The 24,641-nt window shown below is 50.4% G+C and overlaps 1 protein-coding gene and 1 pseudogene across 1 annotated transcript in view; one reads left to right on the top strand and one right to left on the bottom strand.

Moving 5' to 3' along the window:
* The first annotated feature begins 2,754 nt into the window (after positions 1–2,754).
* The window catches only part of SLC6A5 (solute carrier family 6 member 5), a 51,298-nt gene continuing 29,411 nt past the window's right edge, over positions 2,755–24,641 (top strand). The window contains exons 1-7 of the mRNA XM_045556570.1: positions 2,755–3,030; positions 4,463–4,996; positions 7,654–7,792; positions 10,446–10,577; positions 10,909–11,082; positions 17,177–17,318; positions 19,013–19,145. Coding sequence (XP_045412526.1) covers positions 3,028–3,030; positions 4,463–4,996; positions 7,654–7,792; positions 10,446–10,577; positions 10,909–11,082; positions 17,177–17,318; positions 19,013–19,145 — 1,257 coding nt within the window. The 5' untranslated portion in view covers positions 2,755–3,027. The remainder of the gene's footprint in view (positions 3,031–4,462; positions 4,997–7,653; positions 7,793–10,445; positions 10,578–10,908; positions 11,083–17,176; positions 17,319–19,012; positions 19,146–24,641) is intronic.
* On the bottom strand, positions 22,090–24,641 carry LOC123641126 (annotated as a pseudogene).

Raw genomic sequence — 24,641 nt, forward strand, 5'->3', positions numbered from 1 at the left:
TCTTTGACAAAGTAATTAAGGCCGTAGTGACTGGCTAATTCCGACCGAATGGCTGCGCGGTGATGGATGCGGATTTACGGCCTCCTCGGCTGCGGCGCGCAGGGCCGATTATCACTCCCAACAGGCGGCGGCGGAGGGCGGGGGCGGAGGCCCGCGCGGAGAGGACGTGCCTTTTCTCTTCTTCTTCTTCTTTTTTTTTTTAAATACTGCGGCTCCATCCTCTGCACTTCGCAGGCGCTGACACACGCTCATACGCACGACGAGCCACCCCAGGGCCCGGCCTCCTGCCTCGCACGCCCGCTCTCGCCCTCGAACCCCAGCCCTCCCGGCCTGCTGTTGCTCTCGCTCCGCCCCGGAGTTGGCCTCACAGCGACCCTTCTAGGCCCCTCGGCCCCAGACCCTCCCTCCAATCTCCACGTGGCCCCTCCTCTGGAATCTTGCGACTGAAAGTGGGGTGAGGTGGAGAGCCCCCGGCAGAGTCTCCGCCGGCCCCCCGCCCAGCCTTCCCCGCGCGTCACCCGCCTCCGCAGAGCCTGACGCGCAGCGGGCCCCACGCGGGAACCCAAGTGCGCACTTGGTTGGGGAGGGCCAGCGGGCGAAACGTCAGGCCTGGGGACTGAGCGGGGGCACTGGGCGTCACTCATGCCCAGGGCCGCAGCTGGGGGAGGTGAGAGGGCCGGCAGGGCTCTGTCGCCCCTGCGCAGTCCTCCCCTCCCGCCCTGGCCGGGAACCTCTGTGCGCCCCGGAACGCCAGGGCGCGGGGTGAACCTCTCACTTGGCCCTGCGGGGCGGGAGGGGGCTGTGCAAATGCAAATTGGGAAACTAGCCAGAACCTTCCGTAGTCGTGACTATCTCTCGTGGAAGTCGGCTCAGGGAACCGCAGAGGGAGGCCTACACGGACCTATCGAAGCGCATCGTGTTTCCGCTTGGGTCCGACCGCTCGCTGAAGCCAGGGTCTGGCAGGCTTGCCCTCTACAGTTCTCGCATCTGAGTCTGGCTGCTTCTTGGAAATCGGGGTCTGTTTCGGAATAAGCATCTGACAGATTCCCTTCGGCCTCCCCCATAGCACCAAGAGCCTAAGAAGTGCTTCCCAGCGCCAGTCAGGGAGCAAGCGCTTTTGCGGGATTCTGAGCCTCATCCACTCACCCCACCCTCCTCCAACCAGAGTCCACCACAGCCTCACCCCGGCCCCCTTAGCCTCCTCCTCAACCTCGCTCGGTTTCCCTATGAGCGAGTCCCGGGGAGAGCGCGACTGACCCCAGCGACAGACAGCCTTGTGGGAGGTGGTTGGGATCTTCTCCAGGATTTGAAACCTACTTTCCGAGCCTCAGTTTCCCCAGAGGTTGTTGCCAAGGCTAGATGGGATAATTTATGGAAAGCCCTCGCACAATGGTTCAATACTGAGATCTCGCATAAAAAGTGGCCGGAAACCCGAAAGTCAGCTCGGAAGGAAGGTTTCCCCAGGGATCCTATCCATCCTGCCCCCACCCAAAATAATGCAAACCAGGTGTCCCCAGCCAGCTGCCCTCGGAGGGCCGGGCGGGAGAGCCAGCAAGCGGAGGCATCCGAGCACTCTCCGGCATCTCAGGAGCGGGCGGGAGCGGGCGGGAGGGGACGGGAGGGGGCTCTGCAGTGCCCCCGGCGCCCGCCGCAATCTGCCGCCGCAGCCTCCGCCTGAGGCCGCGGTGGCATTGTCCTCCCACCGCCGCGTGGGGACTGCCCAGCCGAGTGCGACGGCGCGGACCCCGAGGCAGTGCGCAGGGTTGCCGGCAGCAGGGAAGGGAAAAAGTGCTTTCCGTAGCTCCTTATCCCCGAGGCCAGGGGTTCCCCGCTAGACAGGCAAGATAGAAGGGAAACATTTTGCTGAGAATCCCCTTCTAGTTTCCAAAGTACATCTTTGTGAAGATGTTTTCCCTTTCTTGTGATTTATAGCCATTGCTTTGTACCAACGGAACAGTCATCTTTTTATCGCCACGGCCACCCCCAACCCCATCCCCGCCGCAGTAGGGTTGTACATCTTCCAGCGGCTTCTCCGATGGCCACCCCTGCCCCCTGGTTGCTGGGGATCTCGATTTAGAGGGTCTCAAACGTCCCACGTCTCCAAATCAGGCCTGGCTCTGCTGAGGTTTTATTCACTAGGCTATGATGGAAGAATGGGTTTCCTTTGACTTTGAAAGTGGCCTGAGAACCAGATCAGTTTTGAAAATAATTTCTTTTTTATTTCTCTAAAACATTTTCAGAAGAGCTTAAAAAAATACAACAAAAACAGTCAATTATAGTCGGGATTTTTTTCTTGATTTTGTTAACAGATAAAATAGGAACGCAAATACTAGATCGCAATTTTTAAGCGAAAAATCCAGGATCCCTCCCAGACTGGTTATCTGGGAGGGCAGGGATGTGGGAATCAAGTCCACAAGCACACAAAGGTGGGCACACCCTTGTAAAGGCAGGACCCGGTGCCTGCACCAGTCGTCACAGAGCTGGGGGGCTACGTGCAGACCCTCACTCGCTTTCAGGGTAATATTGCAGAATCCCTGAAGACTGGGGGAGACAGCAATGAAATCTAGTGGAAAAGAAAGATACTACAGTGATTTAAACACCCCTCCACTCCAGCCCAATCCACCCTGTTGGCGGCTGCGCCTTGCCTTGGGTGCAGTGGGACGTGTCCCTCCCATGTTTCCCTTAATTAGGGGGAGGCAAACTTCTGTCCTCCCCTCCCGCTGGTTTCGGTTTAGTAATCAGACCCACATGAGTCACGCCAAATACGCAGCCCCCTCCCGCCCGAGGGACAACTGGCCAGCGTACGCAAGGCTGTTGTCCCTTTAAAACTCGAATCCAAGGGGGTAATGATTTATCAAACTTGTATTATCAAGAAAATGTCAAACCAAGGGCACCTTGCTTTGCGCTGACGCAAACCTGGCCTTTCCCAAGGAGATATAGAAAGCGCCTCTCCTGCCGGAGCCAAACCCAGTCTTGTCAATAGCGGGTTTTACCCTCTACCGGTTCAATCTGTTGCCTGTGTTCGACATGGTGAGTGTTTGCTTTTGTTCTTTCAAGAGGAAAGGGGGCTGCGGGGATAGGGAGGGCAGATTCGTTTTGGATATTTCTTTTTGAAATGTCTGTGCATTGGGGGAGGCAGGCCGAGGAGGACAATTCTCGCAGCCATAGGTATCTGTACTTGTGACTGTTACCTGAGGTCAGAAAGAGGTTTCCTAAGCCATAGAGCTGAGAGGTTGGCTGGAGCTCCCAGAGATCCGATTCTGGGTACTGTCCTCGGTGCTGAAAAGCCAGGTGCCAGTGCAGAGGCGAGTTGCTCTGGGTCCCAGAGGCTATTGAGACAAGAATGCTGGCTGGTGCCGAGGTACCTAGATTTGTTACAAATTAAGGAGTTCTGTTCTGTGCATTTGTGAAAGGGGTTTAGACGAGAGGTGTGCAGTTGAGGTGAAAGTAATAGGATTATTCTTACAGTATAATAATAATTATTGGTGCTAATGTTTAGGAAGCCCTGAAAGATAACTTGAGGGGAGAAAGCGAATGGAAAAACCACCGCTGGCAGTTGTTTTCATTTGAAAGTCAATTGGGAGAAAGCAAATGAAAATTAGTTTTGAGTTTTTGTCTTCAAGCAAGAAGAGGGTTGTAGAGGATATTAGATTCCTGTTAATAGTTATGCTAAAAAAAAAAGGAAAGAAAGAAAGAAAAGAAAACCAACCAACCAACCAAACAAACAAAAAACTTTGCATGTTCTTCTACATGTCTGGGAATCAGGAAGTGATGAAGGTTGTGTAAGATAACAAACCCAGTTACTACCTTGTGTGTTAAGTGGTATATTACTGTTGTCATGGGTTTCTGTTGTTGTTGTTGTTGATGATATTTTGATCGTGATTCTTATCCTTGTCTTTGCTGCCTTGCGGGAGGAGGTGGGTTTTGGAGCGCTGAGACTCGCACAACCGATTTGGCCTCAAGCGCTGGCAGGTGCCAGGGCATCAGCTTTGTGGCCACAGCTTGTCTATGGGGGAAAGAAAGAAAAAAGGCAATGTGCATTGTTGAATGACAAAGGAAATGGGGCGGAAAATTAAAGAATCTTTCTACAATGGTGATGGGGACGCGGGCACCCCACAGCTGCGATGTGAAATCCAAAGAGGGAAGGGAGCTCATGACTCTGGGGCTATTTCCACCCTCCTCCTTTACCCCTCCAAAATACATTTCTGCCTCTTTTCTTAGTTCTTCCTCCACCAGGGAAGGACTATTAGCTTCTTTATGTCACCTGGTTATCGATGAGAAGGGCAAATTGAGAAACGCTAATTAGTCTTTATTGGGGAAAAAATTCAGATCCGTATTTGCTCCCCCAGATATTGTGTCTGGATCTGAGTCGTGAACGTCTCCGTATGTAGGTACAGGTATTTTTTTTTTCTTTAATGCTGCCGTGACTTTGTTTTGCACGGACTTGACATTGTGTTTGCAGGATTGCAGCGCTCCCAGGGAAATGAATAAACAACCAGCCAACAGCCTGGAGGCGGCGGCGGTGCCGGGCCACTCGGATGGTCCATGCGCTCCCAGGACGAGCCCGGAGCAGGAGCTTCCCGCCGCCGCCGCGCCGCCGCCACGTGTGCCCAGGTCCGCTTCCACCGGCGCCCAAACTTTCCAGTCCGCCGACGCGCGAGCCCGCGAGGCTGATCCGCCAGGAGTGGGGTCTTGCAAACTCAGTAGCCCGCGGGCGCAAGCGGTCTCGGCTGCTCTGCGGGACTTGAGCGAGGCACACGGCGCGCAGGCGGTCCCCTATTCTGGGGCCGCCGGGCCCGGCAACGCGCTGCACTGTAAGATCCCGGCTCTGCGCGGCCCGGAGGGGGATGCGAACGTGAGTGTGGGCAAGGGCACGCTGGAGCGGAACAATACCCCTGCCGTGGGCTGGGTGAACATGAGCCAGAGCACCGTGGTGCTGGGCACGGATGGAATCACCTCGGTGCTCCCGGGCAGCGTGGCCACCGCCACCACTCAGGTAAGCAGGTTGCATTCGGACCGCGCCGTGTCCTGCCCTTCAGCCGCGCGCAGGAGGCGAGCCGGGCCAGGCCGTGGCGGGTGCACGTGTGCTGATGGGGAAACCGGTTGGCAGTGCCAGGTGATGGATGCGGGAGGCAGCTTTGGGGCTTCAGAAGCTCGCACTGCGCTGGGGTCGCCAGTTCAGGGCGTGAGGGCTGCAGTGACCCTGCCAGGGGGGCCACCACCTGCCCCTTCCCAGCCTCCGTAGTAGCGAGAACCTGGGTGCAGATTCATTAAACAGCTGAGGCAGATAGATTCCGCTCCTTTATGCAGACAGACTCGCCTTGCTGCCCATGACTGAGCCTTTTCTCTTTTTAAAAAAGTCCTATTTTTTTTTTTTAGAAGGAAAATACAGAAAAAAGTCGGATGGTGGTGGTGGGTGGGGAGCAAGGATAAGCTGAAGTTCTATAGCCTTTCCACTGCCAGTTACCATTTATCGCATAACCCATTTGCTGAGAAGTGGGTTTACATGAGGCTACTGAAGCTTAAGCTTCAGGGCCTGTCGTTTGCCTGGGCCCTTCCAAAATCAGTATCTGATTTTGCCATCATAATTTTGTATTTTTTTCCCTAAAATGGACATCCCTCAATTGTATAAGCTTCAGGCCCTACCAACCTGGATCCACACTTGCATTCGATCCTTTACTACTCAACCAGAGGCAGGAAAAACCCACAGAGTAAATCTCAATCCCTGGGCTATGGATAAAGGCATGGATAAAGGCAACTTTGCCGGTGGCCCCTTCCCCTACATTGGCTTTTGTTTTCTTCCATTTCCCTCAAGTCTTTCTCCTTCCTTCTCTGATCTCTTCTTTCTTCCATCCTGTTCCATCTTCCCTGTAGCTCTCCCCCCCCCCCCATTTCCTGCCCTTCTACTACTTCCTTTCCTGCCCTGGGTTTGGGGGCTAGGTATGCATCCAGCAGTGGGGGCCTGAATCAGAATATGTGCCTGTGTGAGATTTAGGATTTATGCAGTCCTTCTGGCCTTAGTCACTCTAGTGTTTGTACACACACACACACACACACACACACACACACAAACACACATTCATGCTTATCCACAAGCCCACATAGCAGGGACTCAGCTGTCAGAATAACTAGAAATAAACATAAACTTAGACTTTCCCACTTGTCCTTGCTCTTGGGGTCCACTGCTGGAGCATTTGTCTGTGTGTATAAACTGCCTCTGACAGCATGTACCCAAGAATGTGATCCCAGCTGGAGTAGAAAATTTGTTTCACTTGTCCTGCTTCACCTCCGCACTGCGGCAAAAGGAGCTGGAATTCCCACCCTCTGCAGCCCTGGAAGGTGGGGTTAGGCATGGGGGTGGTATGTGTGTGGGAGGAGTGTAGGGAGGATGTAAAGATGTTCAGGTCCCTGAAAGTTCTTATTTTCAGCCCTGCTCATCTTTCTGATTGGGCTTTTCTGACATCCACCTTGGCCCTCTTCGTCTCTCCCCAAGACTTCTTTTCCCGACAGCTGCTGCTTTATCCTCTGTGGCCTGTAGAGAAGTGTGGAACGTAGCAGGTTGCTACAATAGGTGAAGGATGACTGAGGAGGTGGAAACTGAATAGTGGCCTAAGCCCCTGGAAGCTTTGTGCAGTGTCCAGGGGTCAAGAACCTTTTCAAAGTTCATCTGAGGTGGCCAAAGCCCCAGCTTTTTTTGCTTAGTAGTGAGGCATTCCAGCACCAGGCACTGCCCCAAGAAAGCATCTTAGTGTGAGCGTGGAGAAGCGAGTCCCAAAGATTCATAGACTGCTGGAGCTAGCAGGTGCCTCAGGGGACAGTTACCCTAAACCTCCCCTTTTACAGATGGGACATAGAGGCTCTGAGAGAGCAAGTGGCTTGCATGAGGTTATCCAGTAGTAAAGTTCAGGCCAGAAGTCAAGGTTTTAGATGGCCTGGCTCTAAACTATATTTACTTTTTTTGTTCTCTTTTTTGTTTCACCCCCAAATCTCCCTCCTGCCCATCTCCCTTGCCCCAGTGCTGAAGGATGCCCCCCTTAAATTAGCTGGTGAGGCAGGTTCTGCCTGTAGGCTTTGGTGGAGGAAGTGAGGCAGGGGCTCTGGCTGGCTTCGGCATTGCAGCTCTCTTTCTGGCCTTGGCACACACTCTGAAGCAAACAAGGGCTGATGAAGGGATGTGGTGGGGTTTTCCTTGGGGGGGGGGGGATCGATTGGTTAAGAACCTGCTTGCTGGGATCTCTGGGCATGACACTGGGGGCCTGCTTGCCAAATGAACTCTCGGTGAAGGGTTGGGGATGGAAGGACCTGCTTGCAATCAACTTACAGGTTCAAGGTTTGGGGAGAGCTGCTTGCTGGTGTACCCTGACTGTCAGATTTGGGAAAGAGGGGCTCCTGGGTCTGTTTAAGATGTGTCTTCAGGTCAGGATTGGGGGCCTGCTTGCTGAAAGATTCTCAGTGCAGGGTTGAGGGGTGAGAGCCCTGCTTGTAGATGCATCCTTTCTTTAGAATTGGGGTCCTGCTTGCCGATGCATCCTCGGTTGAAAAGTGGGGGCCTGCTTGCTGGGAAGGACCCTTAGCCGGGGAGAGGGGTGGAAGGGGCCTGCTTGTGGACCTACCCGGGGGCTGTTATCCGACAATGTGCTTTTCCGCCCCCAGGAGGACGAGCAAGGGGATGAGAATAAGGCCCGAGGGAACTGGTCCAGCAAACTGGACTTCATCCTGTCCATGGTGGGGTATGCAGTGGGGCTGGGCAATGTCTGGAGGTTTCCCTACCTGGCCTTCCAGAACGGGGGAGGTATGGCTTTTCCGCTCTTTCCGCCTGCGGCGCGGTGGGGCGGGCACTTGAGGGTTGGGGGGACCCGGAGCTCTCCGGCAGGGCAGCCTCCTCACACTCCGGCCCCAGACCCTTTAGGCGTAAAGCAAAGCCTGAGGGCAGGAGGGATCGTAGTAATCATTTGGTCTAGACCCAGGAGGCTCTTATCTAGAGACAGGGTTGCAGGTGAGGAGTGGGGCCCCATGATTCCCCCAGTGGCCCAGTTTAGGGGGCTGGGCCAAGTGAGCATTAACGCCGGGAAGTTCGGTCTCTAGTGGTCAGGTATTCAGAAAGCCGAGGCTCTCCACGCACCCACTCGACTTTAGAGCCAGTAGCAGTGCAGTCCTGAAGGCCTGAATTGAGAATTATAACCTGGAAATCCCAGCCTTCCTAGGAGACTGACAATGGGCGCTCAGGTGCTTCGGAAGGCAGGATGCAGGGGAGCTAGGAGGTGCAAGGAGGGAGGGGCTGAGGGTTGTGCTCCCAGAAAACTCTCAGAGGCACCGTTCCCCCAGCCTTCTTGGTCAGAAGCAGGGCATATTTTGATTTTAGTAAAATCATTTAGCAAAAAGAGTTTTCCGTTCATTTGTCCTACCTGCGTGGTAGGCGCTGCTTTTGAAGGAAAACAATTTCAGAGGTGGGAAGGACTCCAGTTAGGCATGCACCAGCTGCCGAGCCACTGGGATCCACTGCCCCTCTTGTGCACCCACCCAGGAGGGACCCCACACATTCAGGATCCCTTCTGCCCTTCCAGACAGACGTTGAGGTGCCCGCCATTGGCTAATTGACAAGTCATCCTCTAGGAATAGGGGTTTGCACCTAGAGCTCTCTCCTGCATCTTCTAAACTGGACCAAAAGGGCAAGCAATGCACCCCCTCGCTTCATAGGTCAGGCAGCTTCAGGGTTTTTGTTTTTTGTCTCTTGGGTCAGCTTCAGGAGGAATTTGGTGCCCTGGAACAGACAGGTGCTTCACCACCGACCTGTCCCCTCCTCCCATTTCCAAATTAGGACACGTTGACAAGTACTTATGAGGACTGCAGAGCGTTTGCAATTTGGGGTGTCCTGAAAACAGAAGAACATGTGCTGGCCAGGCGAATATACGCACCCCAGCTGGGTTTCCGTTTGGTTTTCCTTAGGGAGTTCTCAGACCAGGGTGCTATCGTGAGGCTTCCAGGGACTGGGAAGAGGGTGGGTACCCGGAATGTAGGGTGGGGGTGGGCCTGAAGCGGTTCCAGTGAAGCGGGGTTGGCCCGCGAAAGTGCCCGCGCTTTGCTTACGCGGGATCTGGGAAGAGCGGGGCTCAGTGAGCGACCAAGCAGTCCTGTCCGGTCAGGTCCCGGCTCTGGGCGGGTGGATCCAGGCGCGGGGAGGGGGAGGCAGCCTTTTCCGCACTGCGGCTCTGGGGCCCAGCAGCCCTCAGCCCTCAGCGCGGGGTAGAGCGCTCGCCCCCTCTTCCCAGGAGCGGAAGAGGAGGGTTGCACAATCCCCATCTTTCTCAAAACCCCCCTCACGACAGGATAAAGCAGAGTACCCGGTTTTGCTGCTGCTGGGCCTTCCTGGCTTGGAGAGGCCTAGGCGGGAAGGCCCTTCCCCCAAAACGGCAAGTGGGCAGAAGGGTGAGCTACAGGGCATTGGACAGAGGAAAAATCCGCTTCCTTTCTGCTGAGCCCCGCATTCTGGGGTTCTGGCATCTCTAGTCCCCAAATGGACTCTGATCCATGCAAGAGCACTTCCTGGTCAAACCGTTTTCATAGATCATGGTAATTCGCCAAGCTCCTCCCAAATAATCTCAAAGACTGTTGAAGGGAATGAACCCCAGAGAACCGGCAGCAAGTCTGTGGAGGCCTACCAGGTACTATTATCTGAACTGGGCATTCTGGGGGATAAAGAGATGAAGGGTACATTTTGTCAGGTACGCATAGACTAGAAAAGGCACCCACGTCGATATTACCAAGTCATCAGTACCTGGGGCCAGGTACCGTGGGAGGACAGAGAAGGCAGACTTCCTGGAGGAGGAAGCATTTGAGGAGACCTTGAAGGATGGAAGGGAGTGGGAAGCTGAGATGTGCGTGATGGGGTATGGGATGTGGGAGAGGGATGAGTTCCCCCCGCTGACTGTCTGGCAGCACAGGCCCAACCCTGGTTGGCAGAAGGTGTGCTGGTAACTTACTGTGGGTGGGGGGCTCTGCAGTCTAACTTAGAAGATTTTAGCTCCTTGGAGGGCCGAGGCTCTGATGAGATTTCACCACTCTGAATCCAGTAGTGAGTCAAAGGCATGGATTGATTGAGCCCTGGAAGGGCATAATTTTGGGAAATTGAAGTGCTATAATAAGAAAAGTAAAGAAGAGAAGAGAAAGAATAAAATTCCACCAGCACATAATCCCTAGTGACCCGTCCAGTGGAAAATCGAAACAAGGAGTGTATTTGCATGAGTACCCTTACATTTGTTGGAAGAGGGCTCCTAAATGTCCCGGGTGTCTGTTGTTGAGCCTGAATATCAAATGCTTCTTCAGAAAAGGAGCTAAATTGTCCCTGGTTCAATGAGAGGGAGCCTGGCCCCCAACCCAGAGGGTTAAGGGGGGCCAGAGCCCAGCTGTTGCCTCCCAGGGCTCTCACTTCCCACTCTCTTTCCAAGGTGCTTTCCTCATCCCTTACCTGATGATGCTGGCTCTGGCCGGATTGCCTATCTTCTTCTTAGAGGTGTCGCTGGGCCAGTTTGCCAGCCAGGGGCCAGTGTCTGTGTGGAAGGCCATTCCAGCTCTGCAAGGTGAGTCCAGCCTGCCTCCCAGCCTCCTCAGGCCCTTACCCAGCCCTCTCTGGCACCATGGGGCACCCAGGGAGGGAGACCCGCTTTTGTGTTCAGTAGAACTCACTCCTTCCTTTATTTGATCCTTCTGAAGAATGGCCTAAGGTCATCTCTGGCATTGTTGAGCTCCGGGGAGAATGCCTCAATATCCCCTGTAGACATAGACTCACTCCACTATTAGCACATCCATCAGTACAAGAGGTCCGAGACCTAGGTCCCCACACTGTGCCCATCTGTAAGAATTCCACAGGATCTGGGATGGAATGAATCCCCGGAATTTTTGCTTCCACAGGCTGTGGCATCGCGATGCTGATCATCTCTGTCCTAATAGCCATATACTACAATGTGATTATTTGCTACACACTTTTCTACCTATTTGCCTCCTTTGCATCTGTGCTGCCCTGGGGCTCCTGCAACAACCCTTGGAACACACCAGAATGCAAAGATAAAACCAAACTTTTATTAGGTAAGTTCAGAAATACCTGCTTTAGGTGTGTGTATTCTGAACCATTCATTCATTCATTCATTTGACAAAATTAATTGAGCACGTATCATGCATGCCAGGACCTATACTAGGTGCAAGGGGCACAGAGATTAAATCAAACACCAAACATACTTAATTTTAACATTTAAGGAGCTTATGGGCCAGAGGAGGGGTAATCACATTTTTGTTTGCTCATGAATAGATGGAATATTTGTTAAAATGCAGATTCATAGGTCCACCAGACAGTCTGATTTATTGATTTGAGAGGGACCAGAAAACTTGCATTTTAATAAAGCTCTCTAGAATCTTATCTTGTTTCACAGTGTGTTTCTTGGACTAGTAGCAGCATCACTTGGGAGGTGGTTAGAAGGTCCACCATAGCTTTCATTAATGAGAATTTGCATTTTAGCTAGATTTTCGGGTGACTTGTTTGCATGGTACAATTTGCAATGTGATGCTCTAGGTACTAGAGTCTAAGGAGAGTGATCCTGGGGCCAAACTGACAAATACTGCTCAGTGCACAAGGTGACTATGAGAGCAGACCCTTAGATGTGTACCTCTGACAGACATGTGCCTAATGTCATGCCTGCAAGAGAGCAAGTCTATTGGGGAGTCAGAGTGTCCCTGGAACATGTTTCAGATGTGAAGTAGATTGGGACTTGAGGACTTGGGGGAAAATGTCAGCTTCGTGGGTTAAGGGCAGGAGAGTGAATGTGAAAAAGAGTAGCACAGATATGTCACAAAGGCTTTCCTGGTCTATAAGATATCTTTCCCCCTGGCTGGATGTGTGTCGGGGTTAAGTAACTTCTTTCTGGGTCTCAGTTTTCCTCACCTGAAAATAGAAAGAATATTCTTCACCCTGTGGACCTTATGGGATTGCTGTAAGAAGAAAAGAAGTGAGGGGTACGATATAGTTGCAGGAGTAGAAAACTCTCCTACAAATAGAAGGTGCTAGTATCAGTCACTTTGGAAAGCTCTGGTCATTTTAATGGGGAAACAAGTAGTTTCTTCTTTCCCCAGTAGATCTGTTAATTCTTAAGCTGGGTCTGTGCTGAGGTCAGCTTTCCGTGGTCTGTCTATGATCAGCTCGTGGTGTTGCCCTGCAAAGCCAGCTTTCTCCCTGGCAGTCTGCACATTGCAGGACTAGCACGTGATTTAGCCCACTGAGCATGTTAAGGACAAAAGATGAATTCTTCCCTTCCACATCTCCAGGGAGATGCAATTCTTTTCTACATTTTCTATCATGTACACATATTTGTTTTATAGTCTATATGTACGTGTGTATTTGTTTTTAAAGCAAGCTGAGCATGTTGACTGGGCCAGGTGTGTGGGTGGAGGTTCAAGATGCAGAGAAGCCCCTGCCCTGGTTTCTAGCCCTGCTCATAACCACCTAGGAAACATGAAAGGCAGAGTAAAGACGTTACACAGCTAAGCTTCTGGTTGACTGGTGCACACCATAAAAACTATGCAAGCTCTGCGCACAAAGAGACAATGGACATTTTTCACTCTGATTATTCCCTGGGAGTGTATGGACAGGCTGGGAAGATCCTAGCTTTCATAGCCAGTGCTTTAATTTAATTTTTTTTTTTTTGGTAAAAAAATGAGGTGTCAGTCCCCACACTTTTTGTGCAGCCCCTCCATTTGTCATTCTCTGTGTTATCTGCACCTGAGCATGTCCTGCTTTGGGGTCCAGGCTATGTATTGTGGGAGTATTGGTTCTTTGGGGTTCTGGAGTGCCTTAGACAGAAAAGGTGATGATGGTGGCCTGACTTGTGGAGACACAGGCAGCTTTAGAGCCTCACTGCTCTGCTGGACAAATTGGGAGTCCAGACAATGGATATTCCCAAGCTGTCTCCCAAATGGATATTCTGAGTGAGCTTGCTTAGGAGGTGGACTTCCTCTCCCCAGCAGTGTTCCACCAGTGACCTCTCAGGCTCACCTGCTCCCTCCCAGCCCAAACCCTGTGACAGCTGGGCAAAAGGACTCATCCCAGGAGAGAGGGGATAAATGGCCCACCATTGCCACCTTCCGTCACAGCAGAGATGTTTATGTCATGCCCTTCTCAGGGGTGCCAGGGACATATAACTGGGAGCTCTACTTCACCAGGGAGATGTTAGGGCGCCGTACCCACTCCAGCCCCAGAGGGGAGCCCTGGGCCCCTCTGCAGGTAGGGTCCGTTTGCCACCTTTCTAAGGTGCATTTGTAGGAGAGACTGTCTTCTTTAGGGTGACTCAACCCTCATGGAGAACGACTAATTTATGCCCTGCCAAGTGAGACCAGCGCCTGTTTTGTGAAAGTAGGAGCTAGCTGGGTCTCATAAAATGGGAACAACATAAATACCATTTCTATTTCTGGAATGGCTTAATTTTCATTAGAACTTTAATTAAATGATTCCTTCTCTCCCTGGTCTTTCATGTGCTTTCATTTATTAATAATTGCCTGAGTAAAGAGAATCCCATTCCAACAGCTTCCAATTTAGCACGATCATTATCTCTGTTCTTTGTTCGGGGTTGCTGGGCCGGAGAGCGCTCCGATAAGGCCCATCGTGCCTTCGCTGGCAGAGCTGCAGGCGCCGAGCGCTGGGAAGCGTGCTCCTGCCGCCCCGTGGTGGGCAGCGATATTGCAGGAGGCCTGGGGATGCGAGGAGCCCGCCAGCGGCGCGCGGGGGAGCCCTGCCGCAGTGCCGCAGGGACGGTGACCTTGTGCCGCTGCCGCGGGCAGTGACCACAGACATCCAGAGACGCTCTCTAGGGAAGCTGCCCGCTTGCTTCACAGTGGCGATTTGGGAAGCAAGCTATTTGGCGTTTGCTCTTGTGTTCGTGATCTCTTCAGTCTTAGGGAGGTGGATGCACTTTTGGAAAGGGCGAGAAATTACTTCCGTGCTTCCGTACAGAAAAGGGCTACGCGTGGTTCTTTAATTGCCTTCATTCAGGTCGCTGCTGGGGGAAACAAAAGCTTCCTCCGTAAACGTTTGATAGCTACTGGGTGGGAATCCTCCTGAAACTCTCTTGCTTGATTAGACTAAAGAAGATACTATTTAATAGGAAGGTAGAGATTCTCAACCTGGGGAGATTTTACAGGGGACGTTTGGCAATGTTCAGAGACATTTTTGGTTTTTGCATTTTGGGGCGGGGGTGGGGCGGGAGTGTGGATGGTCTTGGCATTTAGCGGGTGGAGGTCAGGGATGCTGCTAAATATCCCGCAATGCACAGGACAGTCCCACAACAAAGAATTATCTGACCCCAAATGTCATTAGCACCCCTGTGGAAAAAAACAGGTCTAAAGTCCCAGCACTCTGGGAGGCTGAGGCTGGAGGGTAGCTTGAGCTCAGGAGTTTGAGACCAGCCTGAGCAAGAATAAGACACATCTCTACTAAAAATAGAAAATTAGCCAGGCGTGGTGGTGCGTGCCTGTAGTCCCGGCTACTCGGGAGGCTGAGGCAAGAGGATCGCTGAGCCCAGGAGTTTGAGGTTGCTGTGAGCTATGGTGACGCCACTGCACTCTACCTGGGGCGACAGAGTGCGACAAATAAAAACTAATTGAGGGGAAGAGATTCTTATGATTGTTGTTTTAATTTTTACCCAATATTCTGAGAAGTTCTGGGGGATGTGTGGGAGGCAGTAGGTAATTCACGGCAGGCAAGTGGGCTTGTGAGAGATGATGTTGAGGACTAGAGATGCTCACTCCCTAAAAAGGTACAACAATGATGATTGAGTTGTGGCTAAAATTTATTGAGTGCCAACCATGTGCTGGGCATCTTGTGAAGTTTTTTCATTAATGGTCTAATGTAATTTGATCCTTGCAATAACCTTGTGAACAACTCTTACCAGAAAATGGAGGCTTGGACAGATAAAGGAACTTGTTCAAGCTCTCAGGGCTGGGATCATTCCCGAACCCTGCAGTTCCACGGAAGGCATAAATTGGGAGTCTATGCACTGGATCTAGGCTGCATGTGCTTTTTTGTTGTTGTTCATGGTAGCTAAAAAAATTTAACTGATTTACAACATTTTAAAATGGAGAGATTTCATGTAAATATCCAGATTCTCTGCCTCTTTTGCCATGACATCTGGAAAAGCATGGTGCTGGTTGGCTGCAATGCTCTCTGGTTTGCTGTAGTCCCCCCTCTGCCTATTACCCTCCACTTTATGCCTTCCTTATTTTGTCACCAGCCCGGCCTCTGCAGGTGTTTGAGTTCATGATCTCTGCTCTCTATTTCGCAATAGAGTGATTAAGAGCATGGACTCCAAAGAGAGAGTGCTTGTTTGCATCCTGGGTTGATATATGACCTTGGCAAACAGTTGTATCTCCCTGTGCCACAGTTTCTTTATCTGCAACACAGAGATAATGACAGTAACAATCTCATAGGGGAGGTGTGAGGCTTAACTTAATCAATGCATATAAAGCACTTAAAACAGTGTCTTAGACATGGTAAGTACTGTGTGTTAGTTGTTGCTGTTATTATTATACTTTGCTCCTTTACAAAATAGTATCCTTTGGGATTAGTCCTGGTGGACTCTTTATTTAAAATATCTGCCAGTTTATATGTATTTGTAAGGTTGTTAGGGAGGCATTGTGATATAGTCAGAAAGACTTCAGATTCTTCGTATTTAAAATGCAGATAAGGCTGGGCGCGGTGGCTCACGCCTGTAATCCTAGCACTTGGGAGGCTGAGGCGGGCGGATTGTTTGAGCTCAGGAGTTCCAGACCAGCCTGAGCAAGAGTGAGACCCCGTCTCTACCAAAAATAGAAAGAAATTATATGGACAGCTAAAAATATATATAGAAAAATTAGCCGGGCATGGTGGCACATGCCTGTAGTCCCAGCTACTCGGGAAGGCAGAAGGATCGCTTGAGCCCAGGAGTTTGAGGTTGCTTTGAGCTAGGCTGATGCCACAGCACTCACTCTAGCTCAGGCAACAGAGTGAGACTCTGTCTCAAAATAAAATAAAATGCAGATAATAATATGTACCTCCTGGGTTTTATGAGGATTTCATGAGATGATAATTATTAAAGTGTCTAACACAGCACCTGACGTGCTAAGACTCAAGAGGTTAATTCCCTTTCCCCATCCTAGCCTAGGTCAGGCCTTCTCAACCTTGGTACTGTTGACATTTTGGTCCCCTAGATGCGATAACTGAAAATGTCTCCACACATCGCTGAATGTCTCCTGGGGAGAAAATTTGTCCCCAGTTGAGTACCACAGTGTTGAGTCCTGTCGTAGGCTCACCAGCACACAGTGTGGCTGCTGCCTCCGCTAACCCACATGAGAATGGAAGGCACGTGGCACATGTATGTTACTTACCGTATGTCGGCCATGGTGCCGGCCGTGGGTCCAAGGTGAACTTACTCGTAAGTCTTCTGTAGCAGTAACCCTGCAAGAGCTTTGTTTCTCTAATTAAATTCTCTAAACTCATTTCTGCAATTCATTTGTTTTCTGTAGAGTTGTAAAGATATGGGTTTGAATCCTGATTCTCTTTCTCGTTAGCTGCCTGACTTCAGTAGAATTACTTAACCTCGTTAAGCCTGTTTCTTTATTTTAAAAATGGAGGTAATAATACCTCATGCGTAGGCTGATATGAGGATTAAATAAGATAATACATTTGAAGAGCTACCCGCCATGTAGACAGTGCTCCATAAATCTGAGCCTTTGTTGTCTGTACAAGGTGCTGCTATGGGGACTGGGGGTTCTGTTGAAGGAAACATGATTCTGTGGCTCTTCTACATCTGGCTTTGCTCAGTTAATATTTTTTATATTTTTTAAAATTGATATATTACAGTTGTATGCATTTTTTTGGTACATGTGATATTTTGATACCTGTATATAATGTGTAATGATCAAATCAGGATAATTGGGACATCCATCATCTCACATATTTATCCTTTCTTTGTGTTGGGAACATTACAATTCTTTCTTCTTGCTGTTTGGAAATATGTAATAAATTATTGTTAATCAGTTGATACTTTCCCAAAGTTACTCTCCAACATTTTTTGCTTTTTGTTTTTAAACTGGCAGAGAGAGACCCGTGTATATTTTCTGCACAGATTTCACTGTTTCTGTACTATCCTCTCCTAAACAGATTCCTGTGTTATCAGTGACCATCCCAAAATACAGATCAAGAACTCAACTTTCTGCATGACTGCCTATCCCAACTTGACAATGGTTAATTTCACCAGCCAGGCCAATAAGACGTTTGTCAGTGGAAGTGAAGAGTATTTCAAGTAAGATGGCTTTTTCTTCTTTCTAAAAGAAATCCAGTGAATTAATAAACATTCCATTTGCAGAAGTGTGGGTGGCCCGAGGGATGGGATCAGGGAGGAAGATTTTTTTCCTGGGTTGGCTACCAAGAGCAGATTGTTGTGCCTTGTGGGCCCAGAAAGGAGAGTTAGCAGGCAGGAACAGAACCAGCGCCACTGTGATTCAAGATGCCAATGAAAAACATTTCAAAAGCTTGACCCAAGGTGATCTAAGCAGACCTCAGTTAACCAGAAGACTTTTTTTCCATCTACATGGGACTTCAAGGATGAAATCTGATCACAGAATTTGTGCAGTTAGGTATACTGGAAAATGATTTGCAAACCTGCTTTTGGTGGTCTTTACTAATGCTCTGGGGCCATTCTTAATTTCTAAGAAGAAACGTCATCAGGAGTTTCTTGGGACTTGTCTGAGGTCCCTCATTGAAGCATGGAACAGTGGAGATGGCCAGGGTATTGTGGAATTGTTGACTAAGTGGTTTACCCATTTGGGGGGTGGGACATGGGGAAGGTCCATTTCATTGCTTGGGAAATATGGTCCCCATGTTTTTTGCCTTGGAGCCAAGTTTTGCCTTAGAGCCAAGGTCAGTCCCAGCTTGGTCAGTCCTACTCAACTCTGAGGCCAAGTTGTGCCAGGGTTTGGGACTGAAGGAGGCTCTGTCCGCAGAGAGACAGCTCGGCCATCCTTGGTCTGAAAAGCATGGTTGTGTCTTGCCAGACAGTCTCTCAAGGTCACCGGCTAGACCAGGAGTGGGGCCGTTGCCTCCATTTACCTTTACAGGTCAGGACTTTCTGGGGTGTCATTTCTGCCATCCTTTGGAGTCTGGATTCTGTCTCACTCTTTGTTCAGGTCACAGAAAAATGCCAACCTGCAACTACAGCAGTTTCATACAGGATGCATGGCTAGATGGTTGCAGAGTTAAAGGGATTGTCTGAACCTGTTCCCAGGCACTGTCCCTGAAGCTGCCTCCTGTCCCCAGGGACGAGGCTGCCCTGTTAGCCATCCGGCCAGGCTCTATGACTCCTCATCATCTATACAAGTTGCCGACAGCGGCTGCAGATGATTCCGTTTGCAGCTGCTCACCTATCTTGGCAGGCATTCCTTGAACAAGGTGTAGGTGGCCCTACTTTTGCATTTTAGCTAGCCTCGGCCTCAGGATGTGCCCAACACAACTTGAAATAAAATCCAGAGCTGCATTTTTAGTCATTTAGCATATGCAGTTTCCACTATGTCCTAATTTTTTAAATTTACAATCATACAAATACTTTCAGAATACATTTTTGTAAAAGAATAGAGCAATACAGAAAACACACAAAAATTATCCTTGACAGTTTAGAGTTTCTGTTGCATTTCTCCTGGGGCAGCTCTAGGTGACAATGAAGCTGGCAGTCTTGTGCAGAAGCTTGCCTGGGGCCATGAGTGGCCTCCCAGCACATAATAAAAATCCAGGTGGTGTCTCTGCAGACAGCTGTGGGCGAGAGCTCGACCAGGAAATCCCCCATGGCCTAATCTGATCGGGTCCCTGATGGGGAGCGGGGGTGTTGCTGGGGATTTGTTCAAGCCTCCTGGTTCTGCTGGGGGATTCAAACCTGCAGGCTGTCATCTTCCTCTCTCCTTTCCCTCTCTCCTCCCTTCCTTCCCCTCTCTTTCTGATTCTCAGATACTTTGTGCTGAAGATTTCTGCAGGGATTGAATATCCAGGCGAGATCAGGTGGCCACTAGCCTTCTGCCTCTTCCTGGCTTGGGTAATTGTGTACGCGTCCTTGGCTAAAGGAATCAAGACTTCAGGAAAAGTAAGAACTGGATTTATCTAAGTAAAAGAAAGCTCAGGGGTGCTGAGGTGTGGTTGCATCATGGAGTAGGCAGAGCACTGGGAAGAGAGTCAGGAGCCGTGGGTCCTAACTCTGACTGCCCTGGGAGCAGTGGGGGGGATGTGGGCCAGTGACTTCACCGCCATCTGTAAAATGGGATAATAACAGCTTTCTTGCAGGGCTGTCTTAAGGGTTGAATGAAATAAATGTATACAGGGCTCCCAAGGGATGGTGAGGGTACAGTGATTAGTTTCCTTGCTTTCCTCTCGGGGGCTGTCACTCATTCAGCAGAAGGAACCTCCATGATGTCATTCAGTCACTCTCCCTAAACTCTAGAATTCGTGCTGTTGGCTTTTTGCCTCTTGGTCTGCCTGCCAGGTCAGTTATTGCTTCTGCTAAGAAGCTGGATAAACCTCAACGTGGTGGAGTAGATTCCTTCTCCTTGCTCCTGGCCACTGTGTTCTTGGTGTTCTCGTTTTTCTTTCCACCCCCATCCCGACACTCTTCCACCCAACGTGCTGCCAACACTAAAGAAGGACAGTCCTGCCCGTGGGATTTTGGCTGAGCAAATACTTGGCTGGGCCCTTTGGAGATGGTGAAACTCCCACCCAAGCTCAGTTCCGAGCCACAGGTGAAGCGTCCAGGGAACCTCAGGCCACACTGGGCATTGTTGTAAGAGTCACGGTAGCATTTCCCCATCTTCCTGCTGCCTTAGGAAAGCCCTGCTGAAGGGTTATCCAGTCACCCCGATGACAGCCAGTACTATTTCATCAACCCAAGAGGCATTTTCATGTTTCAGGGTGAAAATGAAAATGTCTTTAAGAACCAAGGAATGAGGATGTACTGGTGGACTTTGAGACCGTATGTTGTGGGGTTGAGATTTGGGCTAGTTGCCCAGGCCAGGGCTTACTGTGGTTACATTACAACGAACCAACCTCAGAAGGATCAGGCCTTATGCGGAGAGTGGTCCATGCCACCTTCCATGCTCAGGCTTGTCACACCCCCACCAGGCACCCAGACCTGGCGCCCATCAGCCGCTAGACTGATCTGTCTTCTCTCTGGGCCCATGGACATGCTCATGGGTGCCTTTTGATGACAGCTATTACTGGTGCTTTCTGGGTAATCTATTTAATAGTCCCACAGGCACTTGAGTGGTGGACTCTGGCAGGTGTATCAGGGTTACCTGACGCAGGTGGTACACCTTAAATCACATGCTGTGGGAGAATGAAGCCAGCTAGAGAGAACCAGACTGAGAGTGAGGAGCCCCGGGTTCCTGTCCTCAGGGACTTGCCAGGGTGTTTGCTGTGTAGGAACAGCTCCCCTTGGGCCATGAAACTTGGCTGAGCTTCCAATCTGCTCTTATCTTTAATTTGGTTTTGGTTCACCCATAAATAAAAAGCAAATTATCTTCTTTTAGTTATTTCAGGTGTCCTCAGTTTCCTCCTTTCTAAGGTGAAGGTGATTGGACTGGGTGATGTCTACGGCCCTCTAGTTCTAACGTTGTTCTGTTTGAACACTTGCTGGGTGAGTTGGGGGGGCCACTTTTATGCTCTGACCTCAGTTTCCCCCTCTGTAAAATGAGAGCTGGGATGAAGTGACCCCGAGGACCCTGATGACTCTGAGTGAGTACTATGAGGCTGGATTGATTGTATTTCTAAAGCTGCGGGGAGATGAGGAAATATTAACATGATCCTTATCGCCATGCCCAGTGTGGCCTGAGGTTCCCTGGACTCCTTGCTTTCTGTGGCTTGGAACTGAGCTTGGGTGGGAGTTTCAGCACCTCCAAAGGGCCCAGCCAAGCAATTGCTCAACAGGACTAGCCAGGTATTTGCTCAGCCAAAATCCCACTGGTAGGACTGTCACGTGTGGCTAGGGATGGAGACAAGGTGACCTCAGTCATAATCTAAGTGACCAGACAGGTATCTAGTGGGACAGGCTGGAAGGTGTGACTGGCAGGAGAAGAGATGATAGATAAAGAGGGTGAGAACGTGTCCTTCTTGGTGGCATGAGGAAGGATGGCCTGGTGGCTCTCGAGTCAGACCAATCTGAAATCCTGGCTTTATCATTTTCTGCTTGTGTAACTCTGGATGCATCTATGGAACCTTTGGAACCCATTTCCTACTTTGTAAATTAGGGATAATAGTACATAGCCCATAGGATGCTGTAAGGATTCCATGAGACATACCTATCATATGGTCAGCTCTTAATTCACCTTAGCTCCTTTCAATTTTATTCTTATGAATGACTGGCATATTGACTGGGTATCATGCCACTTTGACATCTTGAGAACCGTGGCTTTGATGGGGAAATGGGAAGAGAAGGGGAGCTTTGTTGAACACTTTATGTACCAGGCACTGTGCTAACTGCTTCACGTGCATTAGTTTATTCAATTTTCACAACAACCTGCCAGGTGAGTATATTTATTCCCACTTTATAGATAGAGAAACTGAGGCCCATCATTGCTGAGTAAATTGCCTGAAGTCACACAACCCTTAAGTGGCAGTGGTGGGATTTGAATCCAGGTGTTTTGCTTTAAAGCCTAGACAATTTCTACTGTGTGAAGTTCTCTCCCAGGGAGGGGCTGCTAGGAATAGGTAGGAAATGCAGAATCGTGCAGCCATCACTTGCATGTAATATAGTGGGGGTCATAGTCCCCCATGGGAATCAGGACCCCTGCATTCCTACCCAGTCTCTGTTGTCCTTTGCTGTGTGACTTTGGGCAAGTCACAGGATGCATCAGAGTCTCATTTTCTCCATTTGCAAAATCAAAGGTTAGAATTAACGTTTTTATTTCTTTTTTTTTTTCCCAATGAGTTTTTATTAGTAGTTAAGTCATGATTCAGGGTCCCAGCGTGGCGATCACTGTGTACTCAGGTCTCCCTTTGCTACCCTGGGAAAAGGGCAGAGAAGGTGGGGTGCAGCCAGTTCAGATCTTCCCAGGAAACATGCCTTCTGCCCGGTGGGTCGTCCCAGGCTGAGACCCAGGATATGGGGCAGAGGGACTTGTATACACGCCGGTACTGTTCACACACACAGATATCACCCCCTTTAGCCGTCATTGCCTTCTTGCAGTGGTGGAAGTCTAGGTAGTTCTGCCAGCAGTTCCTGCTCTGGTTCTGGTTTGGGAAGCGGCTGTCAAAAGGGTCAGTCTTGTAGTTCTTGATTTTGGTCTTGGTGTCTTCTCCACGGTGCTGACTCCTGAAGGCAAAAGGAGCGGTTGTGGGCAGGGCTTCCAGGAGGCCTACAGACACCCCTGAGGTATCTCGCAGCTCAATGTGACCCTCAGCAAAGACAAGAATTAATGTTTTCTAAGATTACTTTTAGCTCTATTAGTCTGTGCTTTTTTGGAATGGTGCTTTTCTTTCCGCTGATTTAGAATTTAATCCTTGGTGCCAGATTTTATAGGCATCCTGGAATAGGGAGTTTTGAACAGGTAAGTTTTTCTTTTAGATCTGCCCACTTATCTCTCTGCTTCATTGAGAAAGGTTTCCAACTAGAAATCAACGACTAGTTTTTTAAAATGAGGAATACCACCCAAAATAATGAATCACAATTTACTATCCTGCCCTGGGCCCTGCAGACATTAACCATGGAGCATTATTTAGGAGCCAAGGTGAATGCACTGCTGAAGCTGCTTATTATGACAAACTCCTTTGGGATTGAAATCACACGAACGTTGTCATTTCTATGCAAAAGAGATGTCTTCCTTCTCCTGCAGCAAGATAAGCTCAGTTCCTCTTGTTCAGGGTCTGAGGAGACAGGTAGGCTGGTTACTTCTCCTGAGACTGAAGCCTTTGGGCGGCTAGAATTCCAGAGGCAGGGTGACTAGCACGCAGCCAGAAGGTCACATGCAGCCCACCTGACTTCAGGGGCTCCTCTGCCTGCGAGTTATGGCAGCAAAGCAAAGCTAACCTAATTAGTTCGTGCTGCCTGGAGGGACCTAACCACCTGTCCAGAGCTCCCATGGTGAGGAGGATGCCTCGAGGTGTCAGGCCAACAGGCTTGGATCAGCAAGTCATTGTCACTCCTGCCAAGTGTAATTCTTTACTGTTCAAGTTTAACTCCTCTGACAGTACATGTTGAAACAGGTGCATTCTAAAGCCCCCCCCCCCCCCCACGACTCAAGGGAACTAGCTGGACATAAAGCCTCTGTGTACACCTGACACACATTCAAAGCCTCCTGAAGATTTGTGAGCCATACTATTGGCCCTCTCAGTTCGACCGTCTACAGGGTGAATGCGAACCAGTGCCTCGGGTGCAACATTTAGAGAGGCACTCACTCTCAGGTTCGTCGTGCAAGTGCAGGGGTGCACCCAAGAGTGGACAGCTCCTTAAATTCTGCACCCGAGGTGCCTCATTTGCCTTACCCATGTCCTGGCCCTGCCGTACACATTTCTGATGGCGTGGCCCATAGAATGACTTTACTGGAAAGTATGGCTTTGGAGTGGGAAAGCTTCAGGTCTGGAACTTGGCTCAGGCTGGGAGACCTTGACTTAATCCCTTGTGAGACGTTTAACTTGAGCTTCCGTTTCCTTCTCTTCAAAATGGCACTAGTATTTCTGGTCCATAGAGGGAGCTCCAGGCATGGTGGTGTCTAAACAGTCTCCACAGTCAGATGGGAACAGTTGTCTCAGCTGGTTAGACGGGGACCAGCCTTGGAGATTTCTCCTGCAGGTCACTGCCGTCTAGGTCATCTCCCCTCCCTCACCTCTTCCTGCCATCCTCACTTCCCTCCAGCCCAGGTGGTCAGGGGATGGAAAGGACACTCCTTAGTTGTCCCCCTCTGTGCTATCTTGGTGGGGGTAGGAAGTCAAACTGGTTAGGGCCATGTCTGCCCCTGTAGCATCTCCTGTCCCCCACCCCATTTGAGAGCTAGGAGGCCATCCCTGTGATGTCATCGGCCCTTGGGTTTCATAGTGCTGTGTGTGGAGGGGTCTCACTTCCCCTCAGACTTTAAGGGGAAGGAGAGAAGCACCTTTGGCAGAAATAGGAAGGAGCTGGCTGCAGCTCCCTCCCCTCAATCCCTAGCAATGCAAGTCCCTCAGGACAAGGCGGGAGGAGGGACTCCTGCCTGTGGGGCAGGGGAGGGGCATCCTGGTCCGTTGTGGAGCCATGGAGAGAAAAGGGGGCAGCCCGTGCCCGGGTCTCCATCCAGAAAGAGGGAGTGCGGCCTGGAGTCGTTTGGTTCAGAGACAGAAGTGACTTCCCCCTTTCAGTTAGGGTCCACGCCACCGTTTCAGTTGCTGAGGCTCCAGGCTTGGGAGTCGTCCCTTACTCCTCCCTTGTTCTCACACCCCACAGTAAGTCTGTCAGGAGATCCTGGTGGCTCTTCTTAAACATATATCTGGTAACTGACCGATTCTCACCGGCTGTGCCGACAACACCCTGGATGGAGCTGTCCCCATCCCTCGCCTGGTCGCTGCTGCGGCCTCCACACAGCTCCCCCTGCCTCTCCCTTGAGCCCTGTGGCGTACTCAT

Source organism: Lemur catta, chromosome 7, assembly GCF_020740605.2.
Source record: "Lemur catta isolate mLemCat1 chromosome 7, mLemCat1.pri, whole genome shotgun sequence".
NCBI classification, from domain to species: domain Eukaryota; kingdom Metazoa; phylum Chordata; class Mammalia; order Primates; family Lemuridae; genus Lemur; species Lemur catta.